This window comes from Cygnus olor, chromosome 1, assembly GCF_009769625.2.
Source record: "Cygnus olor isolate bCygOlo1 chromosome 1, bCygOlo1.pri.v2, whole genome shotgun sequence".
NCBI lineage: Eukaryota > Metazoa > Chordata > Aves > Anseriformes > Anatidae > Cygnus > Cygnus olor.
This window is the reverse complement of record NC_049169.1, coordinates 119,686,059-119,704,454: the sequence shown is the minus strand read 5'-3', so window position 1 is coordinate 119,704,454 and position 18,396 is coordinate 119,686,059. Positions and strand designations below refer to the sequence as shown.

Here is an 18,396-nt window from a genome sequence, read left to right as displayed (position 1 = left end):
GAATCCAGTTGCTTTACTAAATCAAATATTACCCACTGCACGTGATAATGGCTGAGTGTTACCATACTTTATGGATGTTGCAGAAAGGTGAGTGCTTAGCATCTAACAGGCTGAAATAGTGGAGGGCTGGATTTTTCATCTCCTGCACACCCACCCACACATTTCCTCCTTCAGAGCACTCCTATGCAAGGTCCGTGGTTCCCTTCTCCATCACCCCAAAACCAAGAGGGGGATTCCCCAGCTTCTCTGGTGGATTCTCCTCCAAATGCTGGTTCCTGCTTCTCTGGCTCTGTAGCTTGGCTGCAGCCCCTCAGCAGTCTTAGTGCAGCCCTGCCCTACTGCAAAGCTCAGAGATCACCTCGTTTTCCTTTATGGAGAAGGAGAAGTCATTGACAGAATTTTATCATGTGGACTAGACCTGAGATTGATAGTCCTGAGTTTATCTGCAAAATAAAACGTTTTATCTGATAAAGTCAAAGCACCAGCTTTGGAGTATTCTTAATTCAGCAAACTAGCAAAAACATTTGAGCTTTATAATATGAACAAGCTTCTGTTGAAATCTCTGAAGAATCCTCATAAGATTCTGCAGAATCTGTGATTTTCTGTTGAGGAGCTTTTCTGTTGGAGGAAAAAAATCAGGCAAATCTATTGATATTTCAGTCAGTCTCTTGCTGCATCAAAACGAAACAAGCCTTCTTTTCATACCTAATAGGCTTGTTTGTCAGAGTATCTTGTTGTTTTACCATGCATCTTCTACCTCATTACTACAGAAGCTTCAACTGACATGCTGTGGCACAGACCAGCACCCCAGAGATCTCACACATTTACACATGGTGGTTGCTGCCAGAGCAGCCTCAAGTCCCAGTGAACAGCAGAGAGGGCACTGAAGGAGGAGAGAGGATGGACATGTGTCAAGACTAGACCATGAAGCAGCAGCTGCTGGCCTGTAAGAGGTGTCGGTGCCTTTCAGGTGTCCTGGTGTCAAATGCAATCGTGTCATATCATATGTATTAATTTAACTTCTAAACTCATTGTGTTTGGTGGCTGGAGGGGTATGTTGTAAGAGATGCTGGTGGTTAGAAAGAAGGGTTGGGAGATCTGCTGGCACTGTTTTTGCCATGTAAGAGAACTTCACATCAAGAAGAGATTTCTTGCTCTCAAAGGTCATGCCTTGGAAAAGGATGTTATAAATTTTTTAAAGTAAGCAGTTGATGGACTTTCTTCAACTTGTCTTAGTTAACCAAAACTCACATTTATGGAATTTATATTTATAACTTACCCAATTGCCGAAGAAGGCACATGTAAGGTACATATTAGAACTTGCTTTACAGCTGTGTATAAAGTTGTTCTGTTCTAGACCACAGTTCATTGCTTTATTTTCCATTTCATCACAGAAAGTGTAGGCACAAGGAATAACATAAATGTGAAATTCCATACTGTATGAATACTGCTTTCATACAAACTGTGAGTAAGCGATAAGATTGAGATGACTCAAGCCTTAAGTCATATCTTCGTGGGTGATTTAATACTGCACAGATGTTTTTGCTTAACAATAGAAATATATTTCTACTTCCTTCATTCCTTGGTTTGTATCTGTTTTTTTGTTTGCTTAATTTTGCAAGTTGACATACTGGATTTTGTTTCTATTCTTACCCCGGGAGCTATTGTCTTTTCTGTTTAAACACTCAGCCAGGATAGTGAAATGTATTTACTGAAGGATGAGCAAAGCAAAAGGAAAAGATTGCCACCCTGTTCCCCCTCCTTGTGTTTGACTTGTAAGTATATTAGCTAAAGCAGTGTAGTATGTGGAAGATTACTAGAGACTTGTGTATCCCAAAGCTTCATCTAAAGGGTTAAACTCAATTTTATTGTTTTGTAGGATCTCTAGGAAGTGTGGGCTTGTATTCAGAAATGACTGCTGGCCAGTGAACTTTCAACCTGTGGGCCGGATCCGCACTTGCTCCTCTGCGCATGTCTTTCTCCTGGCATAACGTACTCCAAAAAAATAGCACAAAGTTGTTGGGTGGCCAAGCTGTGTGTCCTTCAGGGAGTTTTCACTGGGCAATCAGGCTACTTGTTGCATGCAGTATGTAGCCTGACCGTTTGGGGAGCATGGTGAGCCTCAAGTTCTATGTCAAGGTGAGCCTCAAGTTCTATGTCAAGGAAACAAAAAATGTGACACATTTACTTATATATAAATGCTTTCCCATGTTACCTGAAGACTTTTTATTTATTTTAAGGGCTGAAGAATAAACACATGGACACCTCTTGTTAGGAGCACGGTTTGAATGAATCACCGGCAGTGCTGAGCCTTCCTCATCACTCTCTTCTTGTACAAGTTAGGCATTTTAATTTACTGATTTCTTTCATGATAAGGTAGAATGCTTCATGGGCTTAATAAGCATTAACATTATGGCTTTAGACTTTAAAAACTTAGGGTTTTGATTTTGAGATTTTATTACAACAATGCTGGAAACTGGATGCAACTTGAAGGCATTGACTGTGGCTGGAGAAAAAAACTGCAGTCTTGTATCTAAATAAGAACTTTGCCAAGACATTATGAGAAAGCTGGAATGGTGCCTGACCTAAAAAAAAAAAAAAAAGCCTGCTTCTGAATCCATTGTTTTTGTTTGAATCTTTATTACTATGAAATCAAACACACTTAGACTAAATGAGTTAAGGAGGCTGAGACTTAGAAAGTCAGATGTTTTGGCCTTTCTCTCAGCTTACATTCATTCTTGTGCACAGATGCCAGATTTGTACGGTGGTATTGTCTTGTCAGACAATGCTGCAGCCACACATGCATGACCCTTTCTTTAATGCAATATCTGACCTGCCAGTTCATAAATCTGACAGCTTTCATATCTAAAGATCTTTGAAGTTTGGTCACTGTCCAAAAAAAAAAAAAATCCATTTGCCTACTACTTGCATTATGATACTGAGTAAAGCTCTCAGGCTAATCTGTGTACCGTTAACTGAGATCAAATTTGGTTTTCTTTTCTTGCCACTTGACTTTAGCATCTGCCAGAGAAGGAAGAGTTGCTTTTCCTTACCTTGCATATTTATTCATTTGGTGCAACAAAGATTTCCTGGTGTTTCAATACCTGCTGGTTAGTTAGCATACTTGGGCGTGTGTGCTGTGCAAACAGACTGTTGAGAAGGGTAGCTGGTTTTTCTTGCTCCTGTATATGGTATGCTAGAAGCAGTCTGCTTTTGTTAAAGCAGGAAGAGAGGTGAGTAGGGCATTACCCTCTGAAGGTGGTAAGTTTTACATTTGCTGAAGGTTCTTGATATGAAATGCCTTTTATGTCTTTCTGACGTTCTTTACACTCGTTGGTAACAGTCCTTCCCATCCTTCTCCCATCAGAGATTTGTATACAGCTGTGGGCCTCAGAAAAGATAAATGGACACCGAGCATGTTTTGATGGCTACCTAGTAATGCCATCTTAGTTTTGTATTTCATTTCAGACCCCCGTGTGAATGACCTCAGGATATGTAGGACTGGAGTGCTTTAAGCAGCACATATGAAATGTTTCTCTTTTCATTTGATTGCCAAAGCTGGGTACATCAGATCAGAGTCCATCACGTTGTGTTACATCGCGCCAGCACTGGGTTTGGAGTTGTGGCCTCTTGGAGCACGTACAAGAGGCAGCAGTGCCATCGTGCCTGCTCCAGCTTTGCCATTGTGCTTTGGGCAGCTGTGATTCAATTCGTGGTCAGCGCCTTTTTGAGAAACGACACATCTCAACTTCTCATCTGGTCAGTTACAGCCCACCACACCGTGCTGTGTTTGGCTGCTGTTGGTAAGAGTTTCTGTGCCAGTACAGAAATCCTGCTTGTGCTTGTCCCAGATACTCCTGTGCTAGTAAATATGTGCAGCACAGACCACCTTTCTCTGCTGGCAAAGGAATCCCCACCAGCCAGCAGTAGGTGATGCTGCCTCAGTGGAGCATCGTGAGGCGATGCCATGGTCCCCCTGCTGCTGCAGCACGCATGGAAAACGCAGCCCCTGTTGCTGAGTCACGAAATGGTTCCTCGTACCAGCTTCTGACTAAGTAAACATAATGGCTTGGTGGCGGGAGTAATTTCCTGCAGCAAGCCTCTTGATAATAGCACCATTGAAGAAAAGATGATTCCTCACCCTTCGTCTCGCTGCCTCCCAGCTCTGCCTCGCTCCCCGGGACAGGATGCTTCCCCTCCTTCCTGCGGAGATGGGAGAGATGGGGAAGGTGTCTGGGAGCTGCCGACCTGCTGCATTCAGGGCACGTGCAGCAGGGACAGTAGCGGTCACTGCACCTGTGGTGACAACCGGTGTAGCAGGCTGCAGTGGGTTCACTGTATTTCCTCTGGTTTTATCAGCATCCCTCACAGAGACTCAGTTTTAGGGGTGCCGGGTTTCTAGTTGTCACAAGCAGCTGCGCTAACAATTAGCAAGAGGAAATGGCATGTTCTTCCACGCAGCAACGCTGGGGTTTCTCCTCTTTTTAAAGAAGCCTTAACCAGTTCTTTCCCTTTGGGAGAGTGAGCGAATGCTCTCTGGATAGACTGGGTACCCGTAGACAGTGGATACATAGGATACAGGAGAATAAAGTGCACCTTATTGTTCAGCTGTGTCTAACTTTGCAATCGTTGTGCTAACAAGTATTATTTCTAGTGCATTTTCCCTCAACAACAGCTTCAGAAAGGGAGGATCTATTCTGGAAATACCATTCCCACAGAGATCACAGAAGTGGGAAAAGTACGTAAATAGTCCCCATGAGGGGTTCTTTACCTCCTTTCCATGAGGCAAGGGAAAACCCGTACTCAAAAGGCTCACTTATATATGGTCTTGCCATTGTGTCACTTCATTCCTTCCTAATCCTTCACTAGTTCTACCGCAAGTCCAGCTGTGGATCGTTGCTTTACCCTGAATGAAGAAATTAATGCTTTGGCCCAAATTGAATGTAGATTAATATTAACCCCATCCTATTAGGGGGCTTTGCATTTTTCCATGTACCCTAATTTGTGATTTAGCGTTCACCAAATGCTCTGCTGTGTGAGATCTTCATTCAGTTTAGGATGAAAACAATGACAATTCCCGACTATCCACAGGGCTGCTTAATAAAACATCGAAGGTCTGTTAAAAGGAGGACTTACTTAGACATTGTCAGTTTCTAAAAGTTAGCTGGTTTGTTCTGTTTTCAAGCTTTCAAGCCCTAAGTTGGTTGGTTCATATATTCAGCTTTTGTCAGCTGATTTATTCTGGAGAGAGAACAAAAGGCAGTGCAGGAGAGGAGCCATTTTTTTTTGGTTAAATCTTAATGTGAACCACAGGCCTGGTCTCCAATCCTGTGTTGTGTGAAGCAGGGAAGTCTTAAGTGCTAGTTTGTTAGAAACAGTATCTCATTTACTTACTAGCTTCCTGTTTTTATGGAGAAAGTGTCCCTGTTGTTTTCATAATTGCTATTCTTTTCTGTTACACGTATATTTGTTAAACAAAATGCTTACCGCAGAAGGCATGGGAGCTAAAACACAGTCTGCTGCTATAAAGTAGGTGATGTTTTGTGTGTACCTGTGTGTGGCACCTCGTGCAACAGTCCATGGAGCAAGGAAGACAGTGTTTGAAATTCAACACAATTTTTTAAATGATGTCCTTGCCATAGTAGCATTAACTAAGAAGTGGGAAAACTTAGCTGATGCAGTTTAACTGCTCCTAGCACTTCAGCAGGCTTGGGGTAGAGAATATTGCTTAAGCAGAGTTAATGGTGTAATGACTTTAGAAGCAATCTGGTCTGAACAAGTATGAGTTTCTCTTAAGATATTTGCTGAAACTTCGGTAGCTAGGTAGAGACTGGTTAGGATAATCCAATTATTTTTTCACCCCAAGTGAAGTGGCAATTTCACAGTGGAGAAGAAAATCTGGAAAAGAAAAATTTGAAGATGCTGGTTTCTAAGACTGTCATTGGTAAGTGTTGGCTTGCTAGTGCTGAGTGCAAAATCATTAAACAGTCGGCTGCCATTCTGGCTCTTTATAAGAAAATATCTTTGCTAATTCATAAGATATTGTAACCTACGTAGACTTGGTTGAACATACAAGCAGGTAAAGACATGTTTTCTAACAGTTGCAAAATCCCATAATTATATGATGAAAACATCAATGAGATTTTTGTCATAAATGGGACTGAAGGATCCATTTCCAGATACCAGGATTTTGTTGACTAGGCTGCTGTCGATTGAGTCTGCTCTAGAGTTTCTAAGCCAATCTCATTTGGCATGGCAGGCAGTGGTACTCTTGAGAACAGCTGCAATGGTATGTCGTGGCTGGGGGCAATAGCCGTCATTCTTCCTGTCTCTCCTTCACTGCCCTCTTGTTGTGTGTTTCTGTGCTCCATAACTACAAACCACTGGCACTTCCAGCCACTTCCCCTCCTGTTCCTTACCACAGCTGGGGTTTGCAGTGACTGCCTGTTGATCTGTGGCTCTGAAGTGTCTCCATTCACATGGACATCAGATCCTACCAGCTTTTTCTGCTAGCAACTGCTTTCTCTGCTGCTGGTGGTACATGTTCTGCAGTTCAAGATTTCCTCATTGGCGAAAGTTGTAAGACAATTAATGAAATGACCTGTCAGCTGATGTACATCTGGCTCAGGATAGAGTAGTTATCTCTTAAATTTTAAGTCCATTAAATCTGTTTGTTTTCATCGCCCTTACTGGTACTTAGTTCTGCTCCAAAGTCTACATCCTTGACCCTATGCTCCAAGTGACAAGTAAACTAATTTTGGATTCTAAGTTTGTGGTGTTTTCACACTGATGGCTAACTAAACTCCAGCACACCACTCTCTCACTCCCCCTCCTCAAAGGAACAGGGCGAGAGAAAATATGATGAAAAAGGGGTTCAAGCATGGAGATAAGGACATGGAGATCACAGTCCAATTACCATCAGGGGCAAAACAGACTCAACATAGGGAGATTAATTTATTACTTTTCACTAACAGACTAGAGCAGTGAAAATTAAGAGCAAACTAAAACCACCTTCCCCCCATCCACCCTCTCCTACTTCTGCCCCCTGAGCATTGCAGGGCAATGGGGGCTGCGGTCAGCCCCTGACGCTTCGTGTCCGCCGCTCCCTCACGGTCCTTCTCTGCCCCTGCTCCACGTGGGGTCCCTCCCACGGGATGCCGTCCTTCCCGAACTGAGCCTGCGGGGGCTGCCCACAGGCAGCAGCTCTTCAAGAACGGCTCCGTACCACGGGGTCCATCCCCCAGGAGCAAACTGCTCCAGCACGGGTCCCCCACAGGTGGCAGCTCCCCCCAGACCCCCTGCTCCTGCGTGGGCTCCTCTCCAGGGGCTGCAGCTCTGGCCCGGGGCCTGCTCCTGCGGGGGCTCTCCATGGGCCGCAGCCTCCTCCAGGCCACATCCACCTGCTCCACGTGGGCTCCTCCACGGGGGGGCTGCAGCGTGGAGATCTGCTCCGTGTGGGACCCATGGGCTGCAGGGGGACAGCCTGCTCCACCAGGGGCCTCTCCCTGCACAGGCCGCAGGGGAACTGCTGCTGCCTGCCTGGAGCACCTCCTGCTGCACTGACCTGGGGGGCTGCAGGGCTGCTTCTCACTCCTCACTCCCCCAGCTGCTGTTGCATGTTTTTTCCCTTTCCTAAATCTGCTCTCCCAGAGGCCCACCCAGCATCGCTCCCTGGCTCAGATCTGGCCAGCGGTGAGTCCCTTTGGAGCCGGCTGGAGCTGGCTCTGCTCTGACATGGGGCAGCTGCTGGGCTCTGCTCACAGAGGCCACTCCTGCAGCCCCCCTGCTACAAAATTCTTGCCACGTAAGCACTGTACAATCCAACCCTCACTTCTGTGAAAAACATATTTAGGAATTATCATTTAAATATACATTCATTGACATTCCTCACAGTCTTCACAAATTTTGCTTATATCAACAACAACACAACCCCCACGCCAAAATGAACGTAGCATCATCAAAACACTGATAAAAGTGAAAGATTTACACACATTCCACTCATGATCCCTTCACCACATTACAACACAAATTCCTCACCATTATGATATTCTCTAACAATGTCCATTCCATGTTTTCCCTGTTACCTCTACCAATTATTGTCCTTATCTCTTCTCACAGAGGCTGCCCCTGCAGCCCATCCGCTACCAAAGCCTTGCTTCGTAAGCCCAATACACAGTTGTGGCATGTCACCTTGGTAATTTTGGACCTCATGTTTTGGAAAAACCTGCCTCCCCCTGTTGAGGGCAAAATCACCCAGGATATCCAAGGATAGGCATTATGCGTAGCCAAAGGGAATTTTGGAGGCTTCCAGATATTCTGCTAAGAGTTCCAGCTTCTTTAGAGTTAAACAAAAAAGCTCAGAGAATATGTCCAGATGTCAAGGTAAGATGCAGTTAGAAGGGTCTTCTGGAGTGTTTTTTTCTCAACCCTGAATTCCCAATACCACAATATGTCTTACAAGATACGCTGTTCTTATCAGCCTGCTTGTCATACCACTGCATAGTTTTCCTGAAAAAAAAAAGCAAAAACAGTTACCTGCAGGGTATCATCATGATAGAAATGGTGCTATCAGGAGCAATTTTTAACACTTTTGTTGCACTCAGTTTCTAATTGCATTGCTCATTCCTTACCCTTAACCTTTTGGTTTTCCATTTTCCAATAGAACTTGTTTTTCTCCATCAAAAAAAAATTTCTCGGAATTATGCTATATGCCACCTACTCTACTGCTGCAAGGCAAACTTGCAAACAAAAGTTCAGAGCACCCTGACCCATCAAACAACTTAGCTTGTTCTCTCACTGCTGAGCTTGGGTCTCTGTTCTGTGCCAGAGCCCGATGCTCCCTAGACCACTGTGATGTTGGGACCTGACTGGGTTGAAAGTACAGCTTTCACCAGGCCTTTTTCCTAGGCAGTTCAAGAAAGAATTTACCCTTATAGATAAGTGTAAGTTACATATTGGATTTCTTCCTTTGCTTACAAATAACTTGGCCTTAGGGATGGTATTGAAAGAAACACTATTTTCAAGAATCTAAGAATTAGCATAGTGGTCCCGTGCTTTTTTTTTTTTCTTCTTTTTTCTCTCTTAAATGCAGAGAAACAAAGTAAAAATTTTCCACGTGTTGTTCATTCCTTGACATTTATGTTTAATATTACAATCTAGCCAGAGTTAGCACTCTGTGGTTTATGTTTGTTTCCCACTTTTCAATGGCAGTTAGTACGTAATTGGCAGTCCTGAGTTGTATTTCTGACTTGCATTGACTGTGTGCTGTTTGTTGTGTGACTTTTCTATCCCATTTTTTTCCCTGATAGAAGTGACAGCAATATGGATCTGTATTGCTGAAATAATCCCGAGATTTATATTAATGTTGTACTGTGGAAAAAATAAAAGAAAAACTAGATGAAGATACATATATTGCCACTTGTGTATAATTTATCATCATCTTCATTCATTTGAAAAAATTTAAGATTAATTGAAATAGAGGTTAGGAAATATCAGAAGAAATTCCTATGCAAGAATACTCTAAGGAAGAATCTCATTTAAACTTAAATTGTGACTTCTGTATCCTTTGCTAATAAGTAGTCGGCTAACTTGAAGAATAAAGTTAATCAAAACCAAGATTCTGAGGTATATTAATGAAAAACAACACAAGAATTTCATTTGATGCCATTGGCAACAGCATTTGCTTCTTTAGCAGTTGTTATGAATGAAAACTGAAGGATATTTTGTCAAATACCCGTAGTCCTTTTAGAATGTGAGCACTGTTTCTCCAATTCTCTGTGCTATTTATCTTTGTCAAAAGCTTTCCAAACTGTTGAAAGCTAACGAAGCAAGGGCTGCTATTAAAAAAAAATATGTACTGGAAAATGAGGAAGAAAGCTAACAGGTTTTGTAACAGCATTGAGCATTGTGGTTGGGCACTCTCCTGTAAATGTCAAAATTCTTAAAAGCTCTTTTAGTTCTTTCAGCATTCGTAATAGAAAATAAGTCTGCATTATCCATAGCACACGTGCACCTATATATGCACACAGATGTATTTGCACTTATGATAATGTAGGTGCACTTCTTTGAGTGTAAATGTGGTTTATGTTCATATATTACATGTAATGTGTGTGTACTTTTCAAAGTACAGTGAGTATCTATTCGTGTAACTTCTTTTTATTAAAGTATCTTGGAGGTCATGCATTGTTTCAGTATGAAACTTGATGTTTACTTACAAGACTGTGAGGGCTGGATGTTCCAACCAGTTGACCAGAAGTTTCAGATACTTTTTCAAGCAGCTTCCTGGTGACTTTTTCCAAAGAGGGTCAAGTTCAATGCTCCACTGCAGGCTAGGGTGCCTCTTCTGTTTTTGCTTGGAAGTTGATTTCTGCTTAGAAATGACAAAACATACAGAGTGAAGTTTATCTTACTTCAGGGTGGCAACACGTTAGCAAGTCGTTCTTGGGTTTTGTTGTATTTAGTGGGCTCTTCTAGGACTTGTAATCTGAAACTAAATGTCTACAGTAGGTGGATAAATCACTCCTTAAGAGTGTAAATAAATCGCTCCTTCCTGTTGCTGTGAATTGACTGTGAATTGAGCGTGATGGGTGACTTGCTGAGACGCAGATAAATACATGTTATTGGGTGAGTCTTACCTTCAGTGCTGCCTTTTGAAGTCTCTCCACTTCTTAATTGTTACTTTTCTCTTAAAGTGATTTCAGAAAAATGAATAGACTCCCCCCCCCCCCCCATCCCCACCCCGATGCTTATTACTATTAGGATGGAAGTATTACAAGGTGAATACAGTCATTTAAGTGTATTGCAGTAGGGAAGTAATTGCAAATTGTATTGCACTAGACAGAGCCCTCGTGGGAGTATGATAATCATCCATTAGAGTAAGTAAACAACAACATAGAAAATATGAGATATATGTATTCCCTGAGATAACCTGACAGTGCAAGTAGGCATTCATTCTTTGGTGGTTTTTAAACTGGTATTTGATTAAGCCTTAAATCAGACCACAATGGTAACGTCAAGATGATTTCCATTTGTTTCTTTTGACTTTCAGATAGTTTGAAATAATTATGCCCAGCTATTTTGTGGCTCTGAACTACAGTTTTGCCAGGAAGTTGATTCTGCAGGTGTTTCTGAACACAGACTGAAGGCCTGCGGCATGCCAGAGAGCATCGGCCAGGACACGAGGGCATTTAGCAACCAGGAAAATTACTGGCTTTTTTGAGGAAGAAGCAAAGAGGAAACCTTTATTTCTCGTGTAATTGGAAGGCAGAGCAATACAGCTTTGACACCTGGTTAACTTCAAGAAGCATTTTTCAGCATACCTCGACTGTGAATCTTGTAACTCGGACACAAAAGTGCCTTGGGACTTGAGCAAATAATTCATTGGAAGAATTGCTTGGACAAAGGACTCATTGAAAAATCATGGCAAAGCACTTGGAGATCATCAATCTGTCATTTTTGTTGGAACATGAAAGGGAAATGATACTGGGAGTATTGAAGAGAGATGAATATCTGAAAAAAGTTGAAGATAAAAGGATAAGGTAACCCTTTTTATTATTCTTCTTTAAAAAATAATTCTCTGGTGTAGATATTTATATGGCTCCCAGTGAAGATTTTCTAAATGCTTTGGGAGAATGATAAGTTTTGTGAGGTGGCACAGTTAATTACAAGTCAAAATGTGTTGAAAGAAAGAAAATTGCTTGCTAGTGTGGCCTTCTATAAATGGAAGATTGTGATGTGTCCATTGCTTCAAAGCAAAAGAGTAAGAAAGCTAATGGACCTCAAACTTCAATCCCAGGCCATGTATTGATGTAGGGAACTGCAAGAAGGCTAGTGATTTTGTTCTGGTAATCATTTCATATAAGTCTAATTTGCAATGTATTGCCTATTCATAGTTCAAATTTAATAACATTTAGAACTACAGTATTTCTTGGAAAGCTGCCATTCGATTTTCATAAGCTTGTAGAAAGCTTAAAATGTAATGGAGATACGGCGTAATGAAATCTGAGTGCTTACTCTAAAAGTACATCCAAATTCTCTTGGTTGATTTTAGTACTACATTTAAAATCCTAGAATTCTTTTTCATTCTCTCAAATGTTCAATTAGCCTCAAGGAAATGAATATATAAGCTGGGTTTCTGCACGGATGCCCTGAATTCAGGAACATCTTTCAAATACTGAAAATGTGTTTCACTAAAATAAAAGATGGTTTAATTTTCTTAGAAATGAAATACTTTATTTTCTAGTAGACATGTTCAGAGTGTCCTTGAGAGCTTAACACTCATGCTGGCAACAAGTGCGAGAATATACAGCGATGGTTTTTGAATTTCAGATTCTGTAGATTTTGCCCGGTTTGGCTAAATTTATCCCACGTGAATGGAAGGTTTTAGTCAGGCTCTTGAAGCTTTGTCCTCTGAGAGCAGCTGTATGCCTTGTGTCTTTGTGTGGGAGGGGGATGCTGGGAGGTGTCACAGGGAGAGGATATGTGTGTGTGGGGGGGGCTGTATACAGGAGTCCATACAACACAGGGGAAATGTGTGATAACAACCTTTTTCTTTCTCTTGCAGTATTTACAGAGCAGGGAGGAGGAGGGACACTTCATTTTTCACATGGCTCAGATTTACTAATAAATCGAAGAATAAAACTGAAGGTCTCAGGTGTGGCTCAGAACAAACTGATGGGTGACATAGAGAGTTCAGGGGGTGTTAATAGAGCTCACGTGTTCTAAAAAAAGAAAAAAGGTAAAATCAGAGTTGAGAGAACACCGTGTGGAGGCAGTCTGAGATCCAGTTATTTCAGATGATGACTCAAATTCGGTTAGTTCAGCGAAGTACCAGTTCTGCAAAAGTTCAAATGCTTTTCCAGTATGTTGTTGCTGCTTCCCATCACTTCTCGCTGCTGTCCTTTTATCTAGTGTCGGTTCTGAGAAACAGGCTCAGTGTGGATAATGTGCAGCACTCGGTGTCGCACTCGAGGCTGCCAAGCATAATGGATTACAAAGGGAAGATTTCCAGCATTTGCTGGTTTCTGTCCATGAACTCCAAGGCCAGGCTACATTGTTCTTCCCTTTGATTTCCTAAAAAGCCTTTTAGACATGTGCTGCTGAAGCTTCTTTTGTACAAAACTATTATTTGGGAAACCATGCAGAGTTAGCCACTGGCTTTGGAAGGCTTCTTCTCTTGAGATAACCAAGTCTAAGTGCAGTGCCCTTGCTGGTGTGCAGCCCTTTTAACTGGGCAAGCACAGTGGTTCATCTGAATGGAGTGGGCTAAAACTGGCGTGCCTGTCTTGGTACAGGAGTGGCAAGAAAGGGAATTTCTTTATGATGGAGTGGGCAAATTAGTTGTTTAACCTCCTTCATCGTTTGTCAGATGAAGAAGAAAACAGAACACAAGAAAACAGATGGAGCACTGTTTGTTCCAGGCATTGTGCTCTGTTTTTTAATAGGATAAGCATTTCAAAGTAAGTATTTTGTTTTAGAAGGCTCTAGCCTCAGAAATGTATGCCGTGTATCAGTCATCTATCAAAGCCTTTAGTATTAAGAGCAAGAGTGTAACAAGTGTGGCCAGCAGGTCTAGGGAGGTGATTGTCCCCCTGTACTCGGCTCTGGTGAGGCCGCACCTCGAGTACTGTGTTCAGTTTTGGGCCCCTCGCTACAAGAAGGACATGGAGGTGCTCGAGAGAGTCCAGAGAAGGGCAACGAAGCTGGTGAGGGGTCTGGAGAACAAGTCTTACGAGGAGCGGCTGAGGGAGCTGGGGTTGTTCAGCCTGGAGAAGAGGAGGCTCAGGGGCGACCTTATCGCTCTCTACAGGTACCTTAAAGGAGGCTGTAGCGAGGTGGGGGTTGGTCTGTTCTCCCACGTGCCTGGTGACAGGACGAGGGGGAATGGGCTAAAGTTGCGCCAGGGGAGGTTTAGGTTGGATATTAGGAAGAACTTCTTTACTGAAAGGGTTGTGAGGCATTGGAATGTACTGCCCAGGGAAGTGGTTGAGTCGCCATCCCTGGAGGTCTTTAAAAGACGTTTAGATGTAGCCCTTAGTGATATGGTTTAGTGGAGGTCTTGTTAGTGTTAGGACAGAGGTTGGACTAGATGATCTTGGAGGTCTCTTCCAACCTAGACGATTCTGTGATTCTGTGAAGTCACTAGCTTTCCCAAACCTCCCAAACCTTTCTTTCCTATTATTGCTGTGTACCAGTCTCAAGTGGGACGTGGCAGTAATAGGTGAGTTAAAAGTTTTGTGTGTGTGTTTTGTTTTTTGTTGTTGTTGTTTCTTGTTCTTTATGATGTCTTAAAAAATGCTACTTACCTGTTCTTTCTGTGGTACTGAAAATCACTCTGCCAAACCTACTGAGAAGCGAAGGCACCTCTGGAGGACGTGGTTCAGCTAAGGAACCGGTGGCATTAGGGTTATCTGTATTTTGGTGCAAATGCAAAGGGCACCTCAAGAAAAGGTTGGAAATGCAGTTAATCTGAAATGTGATGCTAATTAGGATAACCTAGGTTGTGATATTAGGCTCATACATACTTCTGGCACCTATACTAACCAGTTGGTTTTAGATTAAGGGCATTTTTGGAGTATTGTCACTGGAACATATTGTGTCTGATAAGGGTGGAATGTAGTCTGTAAATGACTTCCAAGATATGCAAACTATAAAAAGCTGGGTGGGTAACTGCTTCCTGGGAGGCTTCATAATTTTTCTTTCTGAATACAACTTGGCAAGGATATCTTTAATTATGTCTCATAAGTATACTTCAGAGGAACATGTGTTGTCTTTGAAATTCCATTTGGTGCAATCTGTTACATGTTTTATTGAAGTACTTCGCAGAAAAACAAGTCCTTTTGTATTTTTTTTAATGCATTTTTTCATTCTGGCAAGATACTTGCTTCTGGTCTACACAGAAGAATTTTTATTTGTCTCTCGTACTCTGAATCTGTGTTGATAACAGTTTTTTTCTTTTTTTTTTCCTTCTATGTCTTCAAAAGTCATCAGAAAAACAAAACAAAACACAGTAATACCTTGATTCCTCTTAAAACAAACAAAAAGTGGTATCAACTTCTTACAGTGTCTTTCTTTACGAGTCTTTATTCAGTGTGAAAGCAATAGTAAGTGTAGGAGGATGTCCTAGTAATGAAATTGTTAAGAGTTATATTCACTCTGTTCATACTGGTGTTCTGGAATGCAGGTGGCTGTTCTGATATTTTGATAAGATGTATAAATATTTCACCTACATGTGAGAAAAACACAGAAGGCAACACGTATGCTTTCTGTGGTCTAGTTTTGATACTATAAAAAAATGTAATAAAAAAGTAACCAATTTTAATAAATACTAGGATTTAGTTATGTTCTTAAAGTGTGTGTTGTATGTCACTGGAAATTTTGTTTGAATATGGATTTAAAGTTGCAGATTACTTGTGAAAATAGCCTACAGTGTCTTAAATAATGCTCTACTATGCATTTGATATCAGCTGAGAAGTCATGATGGTTTTTAAAGGACAAGATTGTTAGGGTCAAATCATTCAATCACACAGAGCTAAAATAGCTACAAATAGTGAAAATGAGCATGGGGGGGGGGGGGGGGGGGGGCGGGAAACCTAGGGTTGAACATCTGACTTGCTGGGAGAAATTTGCATCCAGTGTGAAATTTGCATCCAGAGTATGTCAGTGAATACACTCTGAACTAAATATTCTTGACTGAAATGTTTATTTTTTCCTATTGTTTTACTGGTTTTGAAGTTTTATTCTTTTAAGACCCTTTTCATCCAAACCCATATAACATCATGAAATGAAAACTAAACCATTAGAAGGATCTATGTGCTGAAAGGGAGGTGTGCCCTGTAGCAGGTGCGTTTCATCTCATTCCTGGTTTGCTTATGTGCCCTGCTGCATCCTCCCCAGCTGTGGTGTTATGGAAGCAACTGGGTCTGATGGCTGTGACATTTGGAGCACTTGGAGCTAGCACTTCACCTCAATATGAATATGCTACCACAGAGCAAACACGCATGACACGCTTGCTGCTAATGTACACTGCTTTCTCACCTTGACTGTGTTCCTAGACAGCTTGTAAAATACAAAGGTTCATGTCACTGTTTACAAAGCCAAGCTGTGAGCTGCCAGGCTTTTAGAAGAGGAGACAGCAGTCTAATAGTTGCTGAACTGAGAAAACAAAGAAGGAACATGCCAATTTCTTCCAAGAGTAAGGCCTTATTGAGTAATTACCTAAATCATTCCCCCAGTGTTTAGGTTTCCAGAAGGTGTACAAGGATTGCATCAACCTCAGTTCTGTATTGCCAAAGAAAGTTGGCATTCCTGTCTCTTCACATAACTAAAATGGCATCTCCTTATCAGTCAGAAGCAATTTAACGTATTAACTCCATTACAGTATAGGAGAAACTTAGCATGGATACCACCCTGTGGTAACTACAGGCAAATACTCCAGCAATTTTATTTTATTTTATTTTTAAGTCTGAGTAACAAGAGTTGTAAGTGACTTACCTGCTGATTATATATTTGGACTTGTTTGTGAGCACAAAATGATTATAAATCAGTATATGGTATGGTATATGGTCTTTGTTTTTTGCAACACTGACTATAAATAATATCTTAAGGGAAGAGTTCATATGTTAAAGCATATTGTTCATCCATATGGGAAGGATGAGAAGAAGGGAAGTTGTGTGTCTGGCGTCTGTGACTTTCGAAAAGTGAATTATTTCTTTTAACACACTGTTACTCTTTGAACCAGAGACTTTTCAAAATAAAGTAGTTCCTATTGCTGGTACTCTAAGGGTAGAGGTGCCTGTTTTGCTCTCCATTGTTCTTTCTTCTGTTGGTGAAAGAATTTCTGATGGTGGTTAACTCTGATATTCTTATGCTTTGATTACAGTTGACTTTATCGAAGGTTAAGTAAGAAACCAACGGACAATTTGTGCATTTTGGGTGGTGTGGTGTGTTGTTGTATGTTGGTTTTTTTTTTTCAATCTTGGTAATAGTTTTTAGTGGAGAGGATGAAGGAGTAGGTCATGAAAAGGTTCATCTGTTGAAGGTGTTGTTATTCCTCTACAATATAACTTCAGTTCCCATGCCTCCTTTCCATTCTGCTATTCATCACTCCAGTTCTTTTTCTTTGCAAATTCACTCTTTGTCATCCCCTTTTCATTGTCACCAGTACACCTCCATACTCAGATATTAAGACAGTTTTTATTATTAAAAAAATCCCTGTTCTATAAGCAAAATGTGAAAATCTTTGCTTGTAAAACAAGTGCCTAACACATTTTTGATACTCAAATGGCTATATTTTTACAATGCAAGGAGATGCCAATGTAAATTGGTAATAGCTCATCATTTTGTGAATTGTCAATATTTACTGTTACTTTCCAGATATCATGTCAGACAGTGAAGGGAATCTGGCTGCATTTACAGAAGGCATTTAGAATCAGTCTGGTGAAGAAACTTCCTTTCTCCCACAGCTCCAGGAATTGTTTTTACCACTTTCTGCTCAGAAAAAAAAAATGTCATGTATCTGAGTTAGCAGTTGCCCAGCTCTAGATGGAGAATGTGGGAACTCACTTTCTGACAAACAGCTGCAAGATTCATAGAATCATAGAATCCCAGAATGGGTTGGGTTGGAAGGGACCTTCAAGACCACCCGGTTCCAACCCCCTGCCATGGGCAGGGACACCTCCCACTAGGACAAGATTGCTCAAAGCTCCATCCAGCCTGGCCTTGAACACCTCCAGGGATGGGGCGTCCACAGCTTCTCTGGGCAGCCTGTGCCAGTGCCTCGCCATTCTCAGAGTAAAGAATTTCTTCCTTATATCTAATCTAAACCCTCTTCTAGTTTAAAGCCATTACAAAGACTGAAGCAATTTCATATGTTTAAACTTTTTTTTTTTTTTCTCTGCTTAGGTCTTCAATTGTAGTCGGGTGAGAACAGTTTGTTTGTTTTTTAATGAATTTTTTTACAACTGTTTGAACTCTGGAAAATTTAGAATAGCAAAATAAAATTAGGAATACTTGAGTTCTGTTGTTCTACATCTTTTAAGATGAAAAAGTCTTTAAAAACAAGGGGGAGAAGGAAGATGCAGAAGCAATTTGAAAAATCAAACTGAGGGATCACATATACCATGCTTTCTATAGTGCTTATCAAAAAAGAGAGTGGAAATGAGGAAGATTTATTTTTTCCAAAATAAGTGTTTGCCAAAATCCTATCGAAATTAAAAAAAAAAAAAAAAAAAAGAGGGGGCGGGGGAAGGGGAGGGCCTTGGAAGAAATGAGTTACCTGAGTCAAAGCAAGTAGATCATGGTTACAGTGATGACATTTGTTTAAGTGAATGGCTTGAGCAGTGCCTGTCTGCCTCTTGGAGCAGTATAACTATTCAACTTTTCTAAACTTGGGGAATA

At 41.4% G+C, this 18,396-nt stretch overlaps 1 protein-coding gene across 4 annotated transcripts in view; it reads left to right on the top strand.

Moving 5' to 3' along the window:
- Positions 1 to 18,396, top strand: part of SYTL5 (synaptotagmin like 5) — a 93,192-nt gene that overhangs the window by 17,532 nt on the left and 57,264 nt on the right. For 3 of the 4 annotated variants that reach the window (XM_040530736.1, XM_040530710.1, XM_040530720.1), the window contains exon 2: positions 11,048 to 11,537. In XM_040530736.1, coding sequence (XP_040386670.1) covers positions 11,419 to 11,537 — 119 coding nt within the window. In that variant the 5' untranslated portion in view covers positions 11,048 to 11,418. The remainder of the gene's footprint in view (positions 1 to 11,047; positions 11,538 to 18,396) is intronic. The other variant, XM_040530727.1, reaches the window with a different exon arrangement.